We start from the raw sequence: 22,933 nt of genomic DNA on the forward strand, positions 1-22,933 counted from the left end.
CAACATAACAAAATAAAATAAACCTCATAATAATGTCAAACTTACCTTGTGTTTATACAGTGGACTGTAAAAAGTAATAACACAATTTAACAACAAACAGAAGTTGCAATATTCACAAAAGCACATAACTGAGTCAAAGACAATTCACAATCATCAGTGTCCTATTACACAAACACACAGTATGCATTAATGCCACTCATCACCCTGATGATGGAGGCAGCAAGGACCTCTGAAATGTCGGCAAACTTCTACCAGACTACACAGCACAACCACCCAAACGACAGCCATCGAAATGCCACAAAGTCTCAAAGGAAACTGTCGCTAAAGAAACAGAAATAAATTCCACATATTAGGGTCATAAAAGCGCTGCCCAGTCATAAACACCATTTTTAAATTAAATTTCTTCATGTCTTCTCATTGTCAGCAGCAGGCTTTGATGCGTCAAATGCTAGGAGGTCAACAGTGGTGAACGCTATGAACTATCACCCCCACCTCCTCTTATTATAATCTAAATCCTAAGTAACAACAGTTCATGTTTCACACAAAAACTGTGGGTGACAAAACATCTATATGACAGAAACTTCACTAAACAATATTTTCTCATTCAAACTGAGAAGCAATGAGCGGTTTGAGTATTTTAGGATGATAAAGGTCATTTTAAATGGGAACAGGCAGAAGAATCAGGAAAATGCATTTCCACATTAAAGACAATTCTTAAAAATTTTCCAATTCTTGTAAGAAATGTAAAACAAATACATTTCTCTTAATAATATTAAAATTTTGAGCTGTAGTGCTATGACCCAGAAGGCAGCCATATTCACACTCACTGCCGTCAAAACCTCAAATCATATTACATTATGTTAAATGCACAAACAAAACAAAAAACGAGCACACTTAAAAGTACCCAGATCCTTGTCTAAGCTTTGACATTAACAATGGAAAAGAAACAGCAACAAACTAAACAAAATTCTCACGGAATAGAGGAGGAAACAAGCTATCGAAGGGGAGAATACTATGACGCTTTTTCAAGTAAAGAATGTCTTCTAACATATCCATTATTGGCAGGTGTATATATATATATATATTTTTCAGTTTTACTTACTGCATTAAAGTGTACAGTACAAATTACTTGATTACAATATTTACAAACTCTTTGGCCTCATTGTACACAAGTTTCGAAACTTCAAACTTCCTTTTCAAATAGAAAACAGTGCAAGATGGAAAGACGTGAAGGAAGTAGTAACAAAAGAAAAGAACTGGACATAACAATATAATACATAACATTGAAGGCAGTCAGTATTTTCTTTATAGTTATTTACAAAGCACGGATTTTCTTTTCAATTTATATGTCTTGAGGCCACAAACTATAATGAAATAACATGTAATGGCTGAGATAAAAGAACGGTATAACATATATGAAAATAATGGAGTTCCTTAATTTTTGTAGGTGACACACTTGGAAAAACTGGTGCAGTGGTTCACAAATAACTGTGCATACATCGTCCTGTTTCTTTGTTACTATGTACTCCCTAGCTTAATAATTCTTTCAGAATGGCAGAAAATCAAATGAATGACCTACAAAACACTGGATGAGAGTTCAACAATAGGAATCCTTCCCATATTAAATAAATCTTTTTAAATATATCGTGAAAAGTGTACATAACTATTTACAATTACAGCAAGAAAACATTAAACCAAAACTTTGCCTTAGAAACGCTGATCAATTAAATTATTCTTCTGTAATAATATATATAACACAGCAAGATTCTGCTACATTATTTCATGGTAACATAAACTTTGGAGGCAAATTTAATAATACCTTGTCATATCCATCATTCACATAAGGTGAACAAATACATTCACAATGAAGAATTTCATTGGTCATTAAGTTGTATGAACCTTGGTATTGTTATATTTAAATGAAGAAAGAGCCCTGTCCAAACTGAACAGAATCATTCTTCATATACAAAATTCTACTATAAATAATACAGGTTATATAAATCTTACTGACACTTTGAATATGTTTATGCAAGGTTCTGGTAGCATACTATGTGAAAGGAAGTATGGTGGAAATATAATTATATTAATAAACAAGGTATGTACATCTACAATACAAGCATATTGTTGACATGCATGTACAAGTCATCAGGGCAAAATAAAGAAATAGAATACAAAAGTTGAGTCGGTAATTTACGAAGAACTACCTCCAGACCAGGGCTGTTAAAAATATCTAAACATTTAATCTCACATAAAATATTTTTACACACAATTATTGTGTGCGCATGTGTGTGTGAAGGGGGGGGGGGGGATTATCCTTCCCATTCCTCAGCTTTGCACTGATTGGCAATTTTTTTTTACATCAGAATTAACTTGTGCGTAATTTTGCATGTTTCACTACCTGTGATTTAAAAGCACACATCTTTTTAAATCCTGGGGGGTGGCAGGATGTGCAAAACATTGAACATTAACATTAATTTATTTTCAAAGCCTAATTACAATTACAATATCTTAGAGGTACAACCTTAATTTTTTGTTATACTTCAGCCAGACTAGTAGACATTAAAAATATCACGGTTTAAGGAATAAGAAAAGTGGAATGATATTGTCCTATAAGACAAGAGATGATGATGATGGGAAGTAGCAAAAGTAATAATTTGGTTATTTTTTGTAAGAATCCTTTCAGTTCATTCAAAATAGTTTCTCCCACCCCCCCTGGATTTCTTATTCAAATTATTCTGGGTTATGGCATACTTAATTTACGAGCCATGACGTCACTAATTTTTTTTAAATATAATCATGCCTTTATTCTGAGCTTCATCATGCCTAAATGAATGTAAACACTAAAATATGTACTTCTGGATAATCTGTGAAACTAATCTGGGATTAGTTAACAAGTAAATAAATAAAGTTACCCATCAATTCTTGCTGTAGTTACTGCAATGAAAAGTAAAGATAGGAGACAATGGTTTTTAAAACTGTTACTAATTTGGACTAAAGTGATTACGGTATTGAGTCTGAAATAGATGATGTGTTGTGGATCAAATTTAATTACATTTACTAAAATCATGAAACTGAAAATTCTCTCTCTGGGCTCACCTAATGAAAGAAAGGGTTAAGACACCATGAAAACCGAGTCTGATACATGCTGACAGACAAAAACAAGTTACCACCAAAAAGTCACGTTATTCTTATTTTAGTAGTTATAGGTGTTAATTTTCTCTCTAAGAATACAATACACCACACAGCAGTGAGGATTTCTGTTAGAAAATGATATACAGTTATCATGTGATTGCAGAAAAAAAAGTTCAAAATGCCTAAATTAAGGTTTGAAATCGAAGTATAAAGTTAAAAACATGAATTTCAACTTTAGTTATATAATCCACAAAATATCTTCCCTTTAACAACGTAATTTATACATGTACTGAAATTGTTATGCATGACAAAACCATAAATAAGAAACATATTAAAAGAACATAAGTGGCCTATTTCAGGTTATGTTTTATACACTGGGTACATGATAAACAATTTAAATATTATTTAGGAACAGCTCTGTTCTCTACTAATTACATCTGGGAAGGTAGTACCTATATCAAAAGAACCCACCCAACTTCTGTTTATACTGTATCATATTTCTGTCCACATATATCCTGCGGAAAGATTAAGATATGAGAGTCAAATACATATTCAATAATTATTCTGTGTTGACATCGTTACTGTATTTATTATATTATCCAAAATTGATATGAGTTTCAAAATGATAAAAGAAGCAGAAAGTGCAGAGGTAAGAGAAAAATCTCTTCCTCTCAACGGGCAACGTTACTTCCGTGCTTAACAAAATCAATAAACCTCTGTGCATTGCTTTTTTCTTTCTTTCAAAATAATATTCAACACATAATAACTATTTTCCCCACTTCTGTCTGCAACTTAAGTTGATGGTGGAATTTTTTATAAATGACAGATGCAGATTCCTTCTGTTACTTGATGGTATCCCTGTAGCTGGACTTCATGTTGTTGGGATAGGCCTCTCCCTAGACAACAGTAGACGTTGATTCCTTTCCCTTTTGCTGGGTGGCTCCTGAACTTGTCCTGGGCAGGGTTTGACCGCCCATCCCCAGACCCTAGATGACACTGGATGGAAGTTTATCAAAGGAGGGCACTGAGCTATCGCCGCCTCGACGCCCCACACTACCTCTCCTGCGAGGGAGAGTGCCACTTGTCACTTCAGGACAGCCATTGGCTAGCAAAAGTTCCACAAGACTGGTAGTAGCTGCTACACTCAGCTGTGCACATGACCCACCACTGCCACTCCCACTGTTGTTGCCACTCCCTGAAGATTTGCTGAGAGCCAAGCTATTGGCTGCCCTCGCATATGCAAGGCATGTCCGCCCCTCATGATCAACTGCCTTCACGTTGGCGTTGTGCTGTAATAATTACAATAGTATTAGTAACAATAAATAAACAAATAAACACTAGCTTGGAGTAAGATATTAATTCATTATCCATTATTCAAGTAGGCATGAGCCGGGATATCTCAGTCAGTATAGTGACTAGCTACGGGCTGGACGACCGGGGTTCGATCCCCGACGGGGGCAGAGGATTTTTCCTCTAGCCTCTGCGTCCAGACCGGCTCTGGGGCCCACCCAGCCTCCTCTACAATGGGTACCGGGGTCCTTTCCCGGGGGTAAAGCCGGCCGGGGCTTGATGCTGACCACTCACCCCCATCTAGTGCTGAGGTCAAGGAAGAGAGGAGCTATACCTCCACTCACCCCAAACGCCTACATGGCGTATAGTGGTACAAACTTTACTTTTTATTCAAGTAGGCAAGAAATTACTACTAGGATAGGTATGTTCACGTCTGAAAGGAAAATTGAACGCTTTTATATATTTCAGTAAAATTATTGCTGCTGTTATTATTACAGTTATTCCATTTATTGTACTATTTTACTTAGTTCCTCACTAAAAAAATTCTTACCTAGTAGAAGACAGCCATCTTCAGACTCACAGCCATGAAAACCTCAAATCCTTCTTACTTTGTAACTTTAAGGCAAGTAAATTCTCTTATGTCCAGTTTCCAAACAATCAAACCCCCCTTCCCCCCGCTCAACTAGCGGTGGGAAGGGAGGTTTGATCAGACGAGAACAATCAAACAGTACATTTAAATCGTGACCTACTACATGACGGTAAATGAAGGAGCCAGGTTAGTGAGATGGAAATGAAAATGTATGTAAACTCTTGAAGATGTGACTTAAAGTAAGCAACTAATGACAACTAATGAATGGAACAAAAATTAAATGAAGTACTGACTGTGAATGGATGCAAGAGAACTATGATTATATTCTAATCCAGAGGCGGAGTATGTTATATTAGCAGAAGCAGCACAAGAGGATTTATGGATTGAAAGACTTTTGAGACACTTCAATGAAATGGCCAAGACAAAAATACTTATGCTCAAAAGTGAATGACCAAGTTAATATACGAAGCACATGAAGATTTGAATATTATTTCATACATGACTTTAAGAAAAGTGGTAAGTCAGATGACAAATACTGTTCGAACGATCAAATGGCGACAGACTAACTGAAAAACACCTTGAGGCAGTGAAGCAAACAAAAGTAAATGAAAGATTACACTTATCAACAACTGTTATAAGTGGTGGTCTAGTACAGTGCTATAACATGTTTGTAAGGGTACTCAATGCAGAGGATTGTTGGATTGCTGTTATTAATGACATCAGTTAATTTAAGTTTTTAATACAGCCTATGAACATGCAGTTGGGCGACTCACCCATATAAGTAGCTGAGCTATAGGAAGGTTACCCATAGCACATGCTAAATGGAGAGGTGTACGTAAGTCACGTGCACTCACACAGCTGTTGACTTGTTCCACAGTTGCATGTGCTAGAAGCAGGGAAATACTTTTCATATCTGTCCTGTAAATGAAAAGAGAATTCAATGATAACATGTCTCCTTTTTTAAAAAAATGAAGGAGATATTCAGTAATAATAACTGTTCAGACACATAGTTAAACCCTCACCAGTTAACAGTGTTTTCCACATAACATTTCATGCAAATTCATATAAAAGACATGAGACAGGAACAGCAGTTACTACAGCAAATTGAATTAAATTATTTATTCATAATTGGATGGACAGTCAATATAAGAGTCACTGACTGTGTACCTTTGGGAACAAACTGGCCAATTTTCATGAAACATGATTCATACAGCACGCCACTTAAGGTCATAAACCCTAATATTTTCTAATTACCCATCATGCACAATGCAATATGATAATGAAGCAAATTTATAAGCTTTTATACAGATGCAAAATTTCTTGTCATACATGCTGCATATAAAATTACATGACCTGATATATTTGAGGAGCATGAGACATCGTGCCACATATATTCAAAATCGACATTTAAATGTAACTTCTTGTGGCAACATAATGGTAAGATACTCCTGCAGTACTTTACAAATCTTGTTCTTCCCTCACCTCATTTCTGTTGTGTGTTGACTACACTATCACAGCTGCAAGCCAGTTGCCGACAGTTTCACATAAGTGTTGCATCATATAGTGAAACTCGACTTGTATGTGAGATTACTGATAACTCAGTTTGAGATCCTAATTATAATACATACCAACGGATGATGCTGACAAACAAAGCAGTACTGAGGACATTTTGTTTAATCCGAGGATTATCACGTTCTCATCCGAAACAACGATTTCCTTGTTTCAGACCATTCTGAATTGGAATTTCACCAGACAAGGGTTTATCGATTTCAACTTCACAACAGGTTTCACAGAAACATATTTTAATTAGCCTAACTACTTCAATAGGTATACCAAATTCAATGTGAATGTTCTACAATAGCTCTCCGGACACCACTGACTGTAACAAAGGTTTACATTTAACAATCCTATACTTGCAGACACTTCTGCAAACTTCCTGTAGAAAGTGTTGTTGAAATTGGTGTCATTGATAAGTTTTCAACTATATTCAATAGAGTAGATACCTGATTACAGAACTGACCACATGAAAATAAAAATGTTATTGCTACAGTTATCTTGGTCCCCTCTTGTAATAAGCGGATTCATTCCAAGTATGGAAAAATATCGTATGAAAAGTTCACTCACGGAAATCTGGGCAAGGGCCAGAGAGCTACTGCATCATAAAAATAATGTACCTGCACACTGCGTCAACTAACTGCTGTCCAATTGGAACTCCCTGATTCACTTGTGCTAGAAACTCCTTGCTCTCGTATTTGGATCTGATCCATCGCTCTTTTTCTTCGCGGCTTGAGTTAGGCGTTGGTTTGGCTTGAACATGAGGATTACATTCCCACACACTGTTTGCAAGAGTGTTGCCTATTGAAAGCATCACACTTAGGTGTCCTGGCCTGCAAAAAACGCAAATATTTAAACTCACTGAATGACATACTACAGTAGTAACTGATAACACAGAGGATTTGAAAAATTCAATCACTGATAAGCATGTACTTAGGTCAACTGACAAATACAAATTGGCAGATAACAGTTATATATTTTATTTTCTTTTATACGACCCGTTCTTCAGTGCCTCAGCATCTGCATGTCCCAACTTTTCGTTGGCTCTGATCTATTAGACAGTTGGTAGGACTCCTTGGACGAGTGATCAGCCCGTCGAAAAGCCTCTACCTGTACACAGGACAGCACAACACAGAAAGACACGGACAAACATTCATGGCTTGAGTGGGATTCGAACCCACGGTCCCAGTGATCAAGCGACACAAGGCCCACACCTCAGACCACCCGGCCACTGTGACGGCAAGTTATATATGATCACATAAACTTGTCCTTCCTTCGGTGTCTCTACAATAAATTGATTTTTTTATACAAATTAAAGCATTTAACACAAGTAATGCATGACAAATTTAGGACAGAGAATCAACATTTCATTTCCAGTATAATTAGGGAAAAATTTGAGTGACCTATAGAAAATGTTTCAGCAAATTTAACAAGATGAGACAGTGAACAGAACACACATTTCGTGTTGGTCAGGTGATTTAAAGATGGGAGAAAAAGCAGCCACACATTATGCAAGAACTGATCAAAATGTGAATCAAGTGATAGAAATGCTGAGAAATGATCAACAATTTACTATTCAGAAGATGTTGGTAGAAGTGAAAATGAACAAGACATCGTAAGACTAAATTTGTCTTTAAATGTAAAAATAAAAAATGGTAGCCAACAATCAATCTCAACCACAAGCAAACAATAACAAGTGCTATAGCACAGATGTATAAGAAAGATTATATAAGTTCAGAGTTACATCAAAGTTATCATTCAGCAAATGGAAGCTATCAGCAATTTTGTCTATAAAAACGCAGTGATCTTGAAGCTCAGTGCACGATGATGTATGTCATTATGTCATTTATATTACATAGCAGTCTTGGTAAACCAAAACCATTACCTACACGAACACCCTGTTGGAGATCACCAGCCGTGGACATCTTACAGTAGATAATGACAGATGTCATTTTTTTTATAAAAAAGTAAATGGTAATGTTGACTCATTAAGCCATGAGAATAATAAGTATGAGGAGGTTGTAAAAATATGCTATATTAAAGAAAGTAACCAGAAACTTTCATGTGGAAGTGCACACAATCAAGCAATCACCAGAGTAAAAGTCAAGCCAATTTACTGTATCACTATCATGTTATTATTTGTGATTACGTAAAAACTGAAAAACACGTATTCGTCTTTTATTTGAGTGCACGTGAATAAAACTCTAGAGCCATTTCCTTCTCTACACCTAATTGGGTAGGACTTTCAAGATTCAGTAAGATTATTACTCATTTAACTTCTATCAGAAGCAATGCAGTGGTGCAGGCAATAAGATTCACAGTCCTAACTCCTACGTAACACCAGGGAAGAAAGATATTTGCTGAGACCTTTTGGCCAGACTGTTGGAGAATCAAACATTTTTGAGGTGGGGGGGATGCGGCTGTTGATGAGATCTGGGTCTTCAATGCAGAAGTTCAGAGTTTCCAAGACCAAGCAACCACATGTATCAAAATTGGAGATATAACCCATTTTGTAAGCACTCCAATAAAATGACTTCTAACATTTTCAGACATGGAAGGTATGTTGGGATCTGAAGATAAAGTCAGAAGGTGAGTACACTTGATTCTTGTTTAACCAGCATAAGTGGAACCAAGAAATTTTTCTTATGTTGCATCCTGTTATGTGTGAAGTCAAAAATAAGGAGTAACAATCACTAGTCCATACGATTTGAACTGGTTAAGAGTCAGATAAGGAAAAGACAACTGCACTTTGAAGGTGACCATTCTCACAGAAGGTTATCGACTATATACATTTTTCATAGAACCAGTTCAGTAATTTTTCAGGTATTGTACACAGACCTACACTGCATGCACCTAACGGATGCATCATATTCAATCAAGACTAGCCACAAAATCTTACACACAGATTTATTAAATATGATAACTTACGGCCATTCGTCCAGATCAAGAGATCGAACCCTAGATATGTGAGACCCCAGGTTGCGATGAATACCTGAACACTCAATACACATCAGCACACCCAAATTAAGGCTTGCCCAGTCAGGATCTGTAACAAAATTAATTAATCCACATAGCAAAAATTAAACACTGCTGCATAAATAGATATAAGAAAAATGACAAATAAAGCACACGGAAATTTTTGTTAAAAGCACTAAAGGCTATATCTTACAGGTTACTCTCCAATAGCATGCTTCACAGTGCTATATTTGCTACTATAAATACAGCGATGGGAAGAGACTGTTTTCAGTACATACTGGAGCATAAAGTATTCTCCTTTTTGTGGTACGGAGATTCTGTGTCACCCCACGATTATTTCCCTACTGTTTATGATCCTGTACTGAATAACATTACCTTCCTAGCCTACCCTCAACAATCCCCAAGAGTCACCAAGAGCAACACTTGTATTGCTGGATGTGATGCCAGTTGCAGTGATGTGCCATTCATTCAACAAAAATGCACCAACATTTTCACATTATCAATTGGCACTCAAACTGCAGTTATTGCAGTTACTTCCCTGCAGAGACTCGCCAGTTAGTCCATGAACACTTACTCAAAATCTCCTGTCATGTTTCAAGCCATAAGTCAATTAATTATGAAATGTAAACATGTAACTAATAACTACATACTTGATGCATCACAGTCAGCGCAGTGTATGTTGCCAGGCACCCGTGAACGGATAGCCTGTATTGAGCCTGTATCTACAGAGCTATTGAGTCTTGACTTAGCCTTACTGCTCTCATTACCCTGCAAAAGAGACAACAACCCTCACATTCTGTCTGTCAATTTCTGACAACCAAGTACAAAAAATTTCTTGAAATCAGATAAGAGGAACCAATCCAAGTAACAGTTAATAACACATATTTCTATTATTTTCAAATAATATTGCAGAGAATTAAGGTTATATTTATTTAGAAATATGCTATTAATTAGAACATGTATCAATTCATTACAAATGAGGGGCTTTAAAAAGCAGTTCACATACGAGGGGCAGTCAAAAAATTCCCGGAATTGTGGTATAGCACTGTAATGGTAGGACATATGGCAACGCTTACCTAATCACCTTCAAAGTAGGACCCTTGCACACACACACACACACTTTCTCCATTGATACTGTCATTGTTGGAAGCAATGGCGGAAGGTTTCGTTTGGAATCTTCCGGAGTTCGGCCGTCACATTCGATTTGATGTCCTCCATGGTTGTGAAATGCGTCCTCTTAAGGCCCACTTTCAGAGTAGGGAACAGCCAGAAGTCACTCGTAGTGAGATCCGGAGAGTATGGTGGTTGGGTGATGACGGGAATGCTTTTCTCGGCGAGGAATTGCTGCACAACCAGCGATGTGTCGAATGCGATGGCCGAACTCCGGAAGATCCCAAACAAAGCCTTCAGCCGGTGCTTCCAACAATGGCAGGATCGATGGAGCAAGTGTGTGTGTGTGCGCAAGGGTCCTACTTTGAAGGTGATTAAATAAGCGTTGCCATATGTTCTACCATTACAGTGCTATACCACAATTCCGGGAACTTTTTGACTGCCCTACGTATATCAGAATACAGTACAGAAAAAATCATAATTTTGCTATCTCAACACGTGACAATTCTATCAGACTGTAATTTCTACGGACTATTATAAATCTGTATTTACATATGGCCAAACCCTCCAAAATTTGACAACATGTACAACTTCAATCTTGGCCACCAACATGAACAGAAAAACAATAAAATAACTTGAAAATGGACAAAAGTAATACTCAGTATACTTTCACACACAAGAAAAGTGCCTGTTTTCCACATATGTATGACAAATGAAGCCCTTCTACTTTTTTGGAGGGGGGAGAGAGAGAGAGAGAGAGAGAGAGAGAGAGAGAGAGAGAGAGAGAATGACCTCTCCTGTCATGTACCTTCCCAATTCAGGTGATCATACCTGCAAAGAGTTGAGTATTTGTTGTTCGATAGCCGTGACCCACTCATCCCGTTCTTCTGAATTGCTAGCTTCAAAGTGCCATTGTTTGTTGTCAAGAGACACGATGAAGAACTCATAGCCATCAGAGTCTGTAACCATAGAATATATACATATTATTATGAATCCATATGTTAGAAAGATGATGACAGAATGTGGAATAAGACATGATAATACAAAACACATTAAAATCCGTGGGGTAACAAAGAGCCAAAGCCGACTAGCTGGCTGCTGGCCTCATGTTCACATGCCTAAGCAGAGGTGAACGATCATCCAACCAGATATAGGGTGACGTGTGGTTAGCACGATGAACCCCCAGCCATTGTTAGCTTTCCTGACCGGAAATACAAAACACATATACAAGTACAATTCAATTATAAAGATTTCACATAAAATATGCAGAGGGTTCATCTGAAGTAGTGAAATGCTACAAATAAATCAACCCTTTACAAATCAATAACAAAATTATACTACCCTTTTATAGTATACAAAGACAAGAAAACCTTTATGAACATTATGAGTTATTTGTAAACTTATAAATGTCAGAAATTCAGAAACAGAGTAAAAGGAGATTGTAATTAAGTTCTTTTTAATGTTACATTAAATTGTGCATTTTTATTTATAAGACATGTGAGATGACATGGTAGACTGTTACAGGAAATTTTACAGAAAATGTATCTATTAAAAATGAAATACAAGCATCTTCCTTCTCCAGCTGATGTGAATTTAATCACTTAGTTGAAAAAAAAAACATTGAGGGTATTAGCAATTGTTTCTGGATCCTTTACTTCTTCATCGTTAGTAAGAGATGACACCTCGTAAATTTAATTTAGCTTTCCTCTCTCTCTCTTTACATTATGTGCAATGTTGTTTTTATTTGATTATCCGAATCTTGCTATTAAGTTTATTGCAATGATGCTTTTTAGACTTCTTTATAACATCAGGATTTTACAGTACTTTATGTAAAATGCTCTTATGGTTTGATCATTAATGTTCCTACTGCAGATATATGGACTCTTTTCAAGACTGCAATATATTTTTATTCCTTGTGTTCTCCATACTTATATCTCATCAAAATAGAGAAGATTACAATCAATGTTGTAATGGTTAGTTATCTGCCATATACTTTTGTGTTGTTCACAAATAAATACTTAAAACTGGTTTTAAGAAGCATGAAATAAGGGAATAAATTGTGATTTACCATCACACTCCGTGTTCTTCATACCACTACTCTTCATGCGTCTGTGCCTCTTCTTAACATTAGGTGTGTCTATCTTCCCATCTGTCCCATTCAACAGTGATGTCGAAATGGTGTTGTTTGAGATGATCATTGCATCCTCACTGCTGAAACATAAATACGACCCAGTGAATTATGTAAATAATAACAAGGTGACAGACGACATATAATTTGCACAAGTTCATCATAATTATGTATCCAAGATTTAATTATTCACTGAGACAAATACTAAAATCTTTATTAAATTTTCATACAAGAAGCAGAAGTACGTAGACTTTTAATATAAGATTCACGGATCCCTTCCGCAGGTCACGGTGGTAAATGTGAAAGCCTAAATACTCAATGACATGATAAGATAAATGGAATGCATCAAGCTATTCGATATCAAATCTTAACACGAGATTGCACGGCCTTCTAGGATACTGTGCTACGTAAAATCTCGCTATATACTGAAAATGCATGATATGAAACCCAAAGTTTATACCAGGGGTGGGGAACCTTTTCATGTTGGAAGTCCGCATTAATCTAGCTGTAATCAAATAAGGCCGCATTCAAGAAACTTCAATTAGATATACTTAAAAATGTACATTATTTTGTAAAAATCTAACTACTATGTACTTAATAATTTCAAAAAATGAAAACTATTTGTTAATTTTAAAGTTAACTAATCTTTTAATGACTTTGTTGTGTCTGTTTTTTGTTGGAAAGCATTTGAATATTTGGTTGCAGCATGGAGGTCCGCAGTTTCAGTTGATATGATAAATATCAGTAGGATGCCTTAACACAGACTGTACAAAGACAAATTCATGGATATACAAATTCTACAAAATTAAGCTTCCACTTTCAGCTTATTCAAAACTTTATAAGAACACAAGACTGAAGAATAACAACATAACCGATTGTTTTAATCATAACACAGCACTCTAACAAAGTTTCACAGCTAGAAATAAAAACAAGAGTTTCCTAATTTTAAATAGTTTGTTCACAATTGAAGTTAGCAATATGCAAGGCATGCTGTGAAAAATTTTACAGCTAAGAAGTTACAAAGAGGATACAACTTAGGTAAAACTAAACCAGTGCCTTCATCAAACTGTAAAGTGTTTATATCTCATCATTTTGAGCTAAGGTATGATTTACTTTACTACCAACTGAGTTTATATTGTTGATAACAGAGTACGTGTCATGACATACCAGTTGGAGTAAAAGGAAAAGTTTTGGGTGGGGAACAACCATTCTTTGATCAGTCCATAGCCATTTGTGTTGCTATGCTACCATGACTCAACCTTTACAGGCACTTCGTCATGTAGAACAATATACAGGGTAAGTCAAAAGTAGCTGCACACCTTTAGAGAACTGTAACTGTGTTACCTGCAGCCAAAATGTGCTGATATCAGCAGATATCTGTAGAGCATAACCTCAAGTTTCACTTGTTTGTTGCAGTTCTTCACATTGCCGCTGAGAGCGCTTGTGAATTGTGGAAAACAAAATGGAGACTTATAGGGCGAGGAAAGAGCACAATGTGTGTTCTAGTTTAAACAAACGAATCCTCTTCCATAATTCTTTAAGATCACTGGGTAAGGGTGGGTGGTAAACACGATCCTTAATGTATCCTCACAGGAAAAAATCTGCTGGTGTGCGATCCGGTGAACGAGGTGGCCAAGCGATTGGACCTGCTCGCCTAATCCACGGACCTGGAAAGTGGAGATCCAAACATACTCTGACATCTGTATGGAAGTGAGGAGGTGCACCATCTTGCTGAAATTGTGTTGCATTCTTCATTTGTTCAAACCAGAACACACACTGTGCTCTTTCCTTGCCACTACAAGTCTCCATTTTGTTTTCCATAATTCACAAGCGCTCTCAGCGGTAATGTGAAGAACTACAACAAACCAACGAAACTTGAGATTACGCTCTACAGATATCTGCTAATATCAGCACATTTTGGCTGTAGGTAACACAGTTACAGTTCTCCAAAGGTGTGCAGCTAATTTTGACTTACCCTGTATATGCACACAACGTGGAAGTCTGTAAACAGCCGTCAATGGCCAACATTATTCTTCTTTGTCTACTCTCTGTAAATTTCCTCAGGATTTCCTTAACAGGAACATGAGTGTTAAGATGAGTGACCTGTCACTGTGAAAGCAAAGTGCGTGGCAGTAAAGGCTGTTATGTTCTGTCTGAGTCATGCTGTTTGTGATGTACAATCACAAGCAAAGTACACACTCCATCCATACATGTTCTATCCTTCTCAGTAAGCATGTAAATTGCCCAATTAAATATTTACATTCAACAATCAATACTCAGAAACATATGTATTTCAACTAAACATTAGTCACTGTAGGTGCTTGTGATGTTCAAAACTTCATAAGTTGAATTGTCATACATTGTAAGAAAGCATCATATATTAAAATCCTTATTCTTGTTCCTGCATTAAATTAACATTGTACAGCTCTTGACTGTGGTCATCTGGGTTGTTACACTGTGTAGTCTTGTAGGCAGTTACAAATGTTTCAGAGGGATGTACGAGGCGCGTCCACAAAGTAAGTTTCCCACTCGTCCCACAGCTAGCAAACCTTATATTGCACGAAGCGACTGTGCGTACGTGATAGAGCAATGACGTAGCATGGCGCATGCACTAACGGCACTTCCTGCGTTCTCACAGTAGCATTGTTGCAGCTGTTGAAGATGGAGGTTCTTATTCCAGCTCCCGCCGACTGTGTAGTGCGGTCAGTGATAACGCTAGGCCGCGCACGGCTCGACGGACAGCAAGTCTCCTGCAGGAGTTCAGCTGGGAGGTGTTTAATCATCCACCCTACAGCCCGGACCTCGCTCCCAGTGATTTCCATCTTTTCCTACACCTCAAGAAATTCCTGTCCGGTCAGCGTCAGCGTTTTGAGAATGACAGAGAGGCGGAGATGGTTGTCACACAGTGGTTCCAATCCCAGGCGGCAGACTTCTACGACACAGGTATTCAAAAGTTGGTCCCACGGTATGACAAATGTCTCAATTCCGGTGGCAAATATGTTTAAAAATAGCTGGAAACTTGCTGTATCTGTTGCAATAAATATTTCCATGAAATTGTGTTTTGTTTCTGTAAACGGCCCCAGGGAAACTTACTTTGTGGACGAGCCTCGTATAACCTCAATCTTCAGGGTGTAGTGATTACCAACATTTTAGGGGAATTTATCACTTCCACCTTTAGGATCAAGTGAGATACGTCATAAACCAAACAACCATAAATGGTAACCTTTATAATGATGAAAACATCAAATCTCAGATTGAGCAGCTTTGTAAAATAAACGTACACTGTTAAAAACATTTTTAATTTATTCTCTCTGTTGCTGACTTGACATTCATGATGCTGCACTTTTTGACTGCACATAACCTAAAAAGTGGGTTTCTATCAACAAAAGACTAAACAAACTTTCAACATTAACTTCTCATATAATTATCACTCACCCTATGGTGCATGAAATTCTTCAAAAAGTCAATTGTATACTCAGCTTGTCAAAGAATAGCCCATCATTTCTTTATGGAACCTGAAGGTTCATCACCATGTTTACAAAAGCCTGCCATTGGACTCTATCCTGAGCCAGCTGCATCCAGTTCACTCCATCAATTCATATCTCTCCAAGATCAATCTTAAGGTTATCCCCCATCTATGCCTAGGTCTTGTCAGTTGTCTCCTCCTTTCAGGCCTCCCAAACTTGTAAGCACCCCTCTCATCCCTAAACATGCTGCATGTCCCGCCCACTTCATCCTCCTCGATTTAATCACCCTAACAATATCAGGTGAGGGGTACAGGCTGTGAAGCTCATCATTATGCAATTTTCTCCATGATCTGTCTTCCCCCCTTTCAGGTCCAAATCTCCTCCTCCTCAACACTCTGTTCTCAGACATTCAATCTATGTTCAACCCTCAAAGTGAGAGACCAAGTTTCACACCCATGCGGCACAACTGGCAAAATTACACTTTTGTATATTTTAATCTTTAGATTTTTTGATATGAGACAAGACGATAAAAGATTTTGAAGTGAACAATAGCAAACATTCCCTGAATTTAATTTTCTCCTGAAATCGTCATGAATGCCATTCTGACTCATTACTGTCATCCCCAAGTACTTAAATTTTGTCACATTTTTGAATGATTCATTAGCTATCCTTATGTTCTGCTTCTGTCCTGAATTCTGATGCCGAGACATTGTCATATTACTTTGTCTTTTCTGCATTTACTTCTAGACCAACATCCCTACTAGACCTTAAGCGTGTTTATGTGTTCGCATTCATAGTATGTACATTATCGTCCAACAGATTAATATCATCAGCAAAGACCAAAAGCTGATATGTAATATTGAATTCCATTCTTGGACTTTCCTGATGGCATATTCTAAGACAAAATTTAAAACCAACGGCCATACAAGACCTCCCTGTTTCAGGCCATACTGAATAGGAAATATACCAGACAAATGTTTATCTTCAAGAATTTTGCTAGAGGTTTCAATTCAACACGTTTTAATTAGCCTGACTAGCTTATTAGGTACACCAAATTCAAGCAAAATATTGTAAAGAGAACAAAAAATTAAATTTAATTATAATCATATGGAACCATACACATACCCCCTTAACCGTATGAAACTGAAGCGCATCTAGAATCATATTTAAAAATTAAGTCTATACCTCAAAGAAAACACTACTACAATGATCAACTTGTTAATGCTGTTTGAGGAAATTATCACTGTTTACAATGAATCACATGAAACCCATGCGTAAAAAATGAAAAGTTAGTGACTGTTGAAGTAGGGGAGAATCTTTGTGCTCTTAAAGGTTAAATATATATACTAAATACGAGCATTTGCCAACAAACTGGTCTTATATGTTTAGCTTCAACTAAATGCAGTTAGCAGACAGTTAATAAAACCATCTCTGCAACATAACACATCAACAAATAGTTCATTATATCAATGGACCACAAGACGATTAACTGTGTACATAATCAAATGGTAATTTAAACCATTAGAGTTAAACATCAAACTCTGACCATGGGCAGCTGTAATGTCCACAATGCTTCACCATGACCATGTTCTTATTAAATCTGTACTTTTGCTACTTGATGCCTGCTATAATCCTACCACATACATGGATACTCCCGGCCAAGCGGCAGACAACTTAAAGGAAACTCTTCTTCCTTTTTCATTCCTCACCTGTTCTACGATTACACAAACTGGTCAAACCATCTCATACATGGTATTCCTAAATTCTGCTTTCCTCAAGGTCTGTTGTTAATAATTTTTCTTGGAAATCTATAGTCTGGCATTGGGTGAACACGATTTATCCACTTTTTGAGGGATTACTTAATATCACTGGTAATTTTATTAACCTCAGTTAAATTCCTAAGATCATCACTTTGCTGTATGTTTCTCAAAAATATTTCTTTCCATCCATGCAAACATCTTATTTGTGTAAGATTTGAGGTTTTCACAGCAGTTAGTATGAAGATTTCTGTTTTCTGGGTTGTTGCGCTGTGTAGCCTGGTCGATGTTTACCAACGTTTCAGAGGTCATACTGCCTCCGTCATCAGGGCGGTGAGTATGAAGATTTCTGTCTTCTGGGTTGTTGCGCTGTGTAGCCTGGTCGATGTTTACCAACGTTTCAGAGGTCATACTGCCTCCGTCATCAGGGCAATGGAGGCAGTATGATCTCTGAAACGTTGGTTAACGTCGACCAGACTACACAGCGCAACAACTCAGAAGACAGAAATCTTCATCTTATTTGTGCTTCTTCAATCTTCTGTTTATCAAAAGACATAAGGGACAACACTCATTTTTATATAATGTAGGACCCTTAGTTCTACTCGATTAAACCTGTAATTTTGATACATCTTATTTAAGAACTACAACATCAAGTAGCATTTGAAGTTTTCACAGCAGTGAGCCTGAAGATGGCTGCCTTCTGGGTTGTTGTGCCGTGTAGTCTGGTAGAAGTTTACTGACATTTCAGAAATGTATCATTACCTCTATCATCAGGGTGATCATTGCCCTGATGATGGGGGCAGCAACGACCTCTGAAACATCAGTAAACTTCTACCAGACCACATGGCCCAAAAACCCAGAAGACAACTATCTTCAACTAGAACACTGCTTTATAAAACAATACAGCTCTTTTACGTAACACAATAATTACTCACTCTACACACTTCTAATGGACAAGAAGGACCAAAGCTTTTTGTGAAACAAATACTGTGTATATTGTGCAATATTCACCTCGGAGCCTGAATAACTCGAGTACCAGGTTCTTTGAGCAGTTCAAATGCAGTGAGCAGGACTTTGTCTGTGACCCGTTTCTCCTTGCCTTGGAAACCTGCAAAATGAACAGCAGTGTAAGATCTTGTAATGTACTGAATCCTTAAATAAAAACCTATTAACAAACACGAATGTAAAATTTGATTCATTAAACCCATTAATAATTGAAGTTCATTATAGAAGCTGTATTTTCCATACTTTTAAAGGACTGTAAAACAATTCCATTGCATTGTACGTCACCTGTTTGCCTTGGGCCTGAAGACTATTTCTCTGTCGGGGTCAATCATCTCTGTTATTCATTCTTTCATTAATTGTATTTTCATGGGTATAACAGACTTTTTCTCAAAATTAATTTTAAAATGCATATTCAGGCACTGTCATGACTTGACAGTTTTGAAGCAAACAATAGCCAATGGATGTTTAGAAATTATAAGCTAAGACTAGCAAGAAGTAGGCAGTTCAATAAATCAAAAACAGAATAATAAAAATAAGGACCAAATTCTAGAATAAATTTCACAAAATTAATTCAGAATATATACATGTTTTGTAGTATAATTCTGCATGAATGTTTGTGGATTTGTACAATTCAGTGCTGAACAGAGAAGACACACAAACACTTTTTATGCTATACAGTACCACCTCTGTTCTCAACCCCAGGGCATCTGTAGAACATATTAGCAGAACCGAGGTCAGATGCAAGGAACGTATGAGATATTTCCATCTCGGCAAGCCAGAAAAGTCCACTGTGGAGGAGCACAGATTTGAAACTGGGCACAACATCGATTTCAACCACATCTCCATCCTTGACAAGGCAACATGATACATGGATTGAATGATAAAGGAGGCCACCAAGATAAGGAATCACCCCAGAAACTGTAACAGGGATGACGGTTTCATTCTCAGTTGCTCTTGGTGTCCAGTGATGAACTTCCTGAAGCAATACAGAAAACCACCAATCCAGAGGCCAAGCAAATCAAAGATATGACACTGCCCACTGATTCATTATTGGATCACAGTCAGATCCAAATATGGGCCTGAAGCAAGTATACATATAGATGGCCGGCTTCCACAGCCACACCAGATGCCCTGACGATGGGGACAGAGATGGTGCTAAAAATATTAGCAAGTTTTGACCATCTGATATGACTGATAACCTGAAAAGATTTTATTAACGTCACAGCATTCTTTTCCATTCATAGTCTTATTTGAATATTTTGTTAACAATTTTGAATATCAGACGCTATATCCCTGAAACCTTCACATAATCTCTGCTATCTTATTTTCCACTACAAATTTGCTTAGGTTTAATATTATAAAGTCTGTTTTCTCTTATGGCTTTCACAACTTAATATAATTTTTGTGTGAAAGTAAAGTATTTCACGTGGTTGTTTTATCTCTGTGATTTTACTATCTTACTAAAAGTCAAAGATTATGAACCAGAGTGTCAATTTTGTACAGATACGGTACCGAAATAGACTTAACACATTTAATTATTACATTTGACAAACAAATAGTAATAGGCTCTTACATGCTACTGCCAGCTCACAGGAATATACTAATAATTGTTAGTACTGCGATGGATAACGTAAGTTTAACCTGAAGATTTTTCAGCATTATTACCTTATAACCGTCTCTCTTGATGCAATAAACCAATGTCATAGTGTTAGAATTCCGAATACTTACTGGTGATAGTGAGGCTTGCAAGGCCATCATTGATACCATTGTTACCAGCTGTTGCACCACCCATAATAGATTTAGAACCACGAGGTTTTTGTCCAGGTACCTTCACAGTCACGTACTGCAATGAAATCTCCTTGCCATGAACATCATCCATGTAGTCCTGCCAAAAGAACAACATATTCTAACTGATGTATAAAACAAATTAAACCATACATCAAAAGTAATGAAACCAGGGATGATGGACCAGGGAAACCCCAACACAGATCTGATACAGTATTTGAATTGTTTAAACAGGATTGTGCCTTTTAAGAGCTAGTTATATGATAAAACACTGAAGAAAAACTAAACGTTTAATGTACGTTTCCATACCGCCATACTGGTGACCTTCCCAGACTGCCCTGGGTAAAAACCTGGGCCTCTGTGGTAAGAATCCAGCAACTAAATGCCTGAGCTATGACATGGCCTCTACTTATCCTGACCAAAGTTTCAAGTGAACTTTATTCCTCAATGTGAATGCTGGGAATTTAAAATTACTACTCTTTCTACCATACTCCATCCCATTTTAATCTGAAACTATTATACCATATGTCATTCCATATTACATAACTTCAGCAGTTGAGATGAGCTGTATCAAGATGACAGCAAGTCATGAGCGAATACAAAATATCAAAACAAAACAAAAACAAACCTAATATTTGTCAATGCAGTATTGTTGGCGCCTATACTGTTAAGAAAGGTAAACAGAAGGTGCCTATTTACAGTTTACTTAAAAATTAACCATACAGAGTTGTAAACATACATAAGTCAGCATGAAGTCAAATGATACGACCAAATATTCACTTTAAAAACAGAAAGACAACAAGCAAATAGTATTTCTACGAGGTGTGATCAGAAAGTTTCCAAACTGTGTCAATAGAGTGCGAACCGGATGTAGTACGAGCTTCTGCCGCTACATTCATAGTGAATCAGTGTGCCAGCCGGCATCATCGAATTAGCATTTGTTTCTTAGTTACGGGCGTTTTGGTAGTGCATTACACCGACCCTCCTGCGATTTCGGAATGGCGGATTTTCATGAACAAATCAAATTTTGCCAAAGACTCGCCAAAACGGCTACGGAAACCTATGAAATGCTAAAGCAAGCATTTGGGGAGTCCGCAATGGGTCGTGCACAAACGTTTGTGTGGCATTCACGTTTTAAAAATGGCCGAACCTCTGTCGATGATGACGAGCGTTCTGGACGACCATCTTCGAGCACAACGCCCGAAAATGTTACGAAGATTCGGCAGGCCATTCACGAAGATCGACGTCGTACCATCAACGACCTGTGCGACATTGTTGGGATAGGCTATGGGACCTGTCAGCTGATTCTAAAGGAAGAACTCCACATGCGACGCATCGCAGCCAAGTTTGTGCCAAGGCTCCTGTCTGAGGACCAGAAGCAGAATCGACTTCTCGTTTGTCAGGAGCTCAAAGATCTTGCAAGAACCGACCCCAACTTCCTTTCTAAGCTCCGTGTGACTTCTTCCTCTTCCCAAAGATGAAAATTCAGCTAAAGGGAAGGAGATTTGAGACGATAGAAGAGATTCAGGCAGAATCGCAGATGGTGCTTGACAGGCTGACAAAGAAAGATTTCCAGGGATGCTTCCAGGCTTGGCAGCGGCGCTGGGATCGTTGTGTTCACTCCCAGGGGAACTACTTCGAGGGTGATGGATGAATTTAATACCTGAGATAAGTGTACGGGTTTTTATACGCGCAGTCTGGAAACCTTTCGATCGCACCTCGTATTCAAAATACTCCCTTACATCACAAAGACATATTTTGTGTTTTGTAGATTTACATTTTGAACACAATAAGTAGTTACTAAAAACATTAACTACTGAATGCATGAAATTCCCTCAGTAAGTACACTGTCAAAAAGAAACTCACATGCAAACTTGGATGGTACGTGAGGCGACCATCATCACAGAGTGTCACATATTTCTTCTTCCAGTCCTTGTTAAGAGCTTTGCTGCTCCTCTTGTAGAGGTAGCCTTGCTTTATAGGTATTGCCCGTCCACTGCCCAGTTCCCCATTCTTCAGTTTGTCATCTCCTTTTTTGGATGGCGTGAAAAGGTTCGATCTTCTACGACTTTTCCTGAACACAAATCATACCAAGTTATGGAAGCCAATATACATTTATCCACTAGCAGATGAAGTTTAA

The 22,933-nt window shown here is 37.5% G+C and overlaps 1 protein-coding gene across 4 annotated transcripts in view; it reads right to left on the reverse strand.

Annotated features, from left to right (window-relative positions):
- Window positions 1-1,051: 1,051 nt before the first annotated feature.
- CenG1A (Centaurin gamma 1A) overlaps window positions 1,052-22,933 on the reverse strand; it is a 231,084-nt gene continuing 209,202 nt past the window's right edge. For 3 of the 4 annotated variants that reach the window (XM_087354556.1, XM_087354679.1, XM_087354731.1), the window contains 10 exons: window positions 22,660-22,867; window positions 20,737-20,893; window positions 19,015-19,111; window positions 12,720-12,862; window positions 11,483-11,610; window positions 10,192-10,309; window positions 9,494-9,611; window positions 7,186-7,398; window positions 5,785-5,929; window positions 1,052-4,421 (listed from right to left, as the gene is read on the reverse strand). In XM_087354556.1, coding sequence (XP_087210682.1) covers window positions 4,119-4,421; window positions 5,785-5,929; window positions 7,186-7,398; window positions 9,494-9,611; window positions 10,192-10,309; window positions 11,483-11,610; window positions 12,720-12,862; window positions 19,015-19,111; window positions 20,737-20,893; window positions 22,660-22,867 — 1,630 coding nt within the window. In that variant the 3' untranslated portion in view covers window positions 1,052-4,118. The remainder of the gene's footprint in view (window positions 4,422-5,784; window positions 5,930-7,185; window positions 7,399-9,493; window positions 9,612-10,191; window positions 10,310-11,482; window positions 11,611-12,719; window positions 12,863-19,014; window positions 19,112-20,736; window positions 20,894-22,659; window positions 22,868-22,933) is intronic. The other variant, XM_087354613.1, reaches the window with a different exon arrangement.

The sequence above is a fragment of the Zootermopsis nevadensis genome, unplaced genomic scaffold (genome assembly GCF_977971745.1).
Source record: "Zootermopsis nevadensis isolate Lab colony 2312 unplaced genomic scaffold, Znev_1.0 Znev_ptg000001l, whole genome shotgun sequence".
Lineage (NCBI taxonomy): Eukaryota > Metazoa > Arthropoda > Insecta > Blattodea > Termopsidae > Zootermopsis > Zootermopsis nevadensis.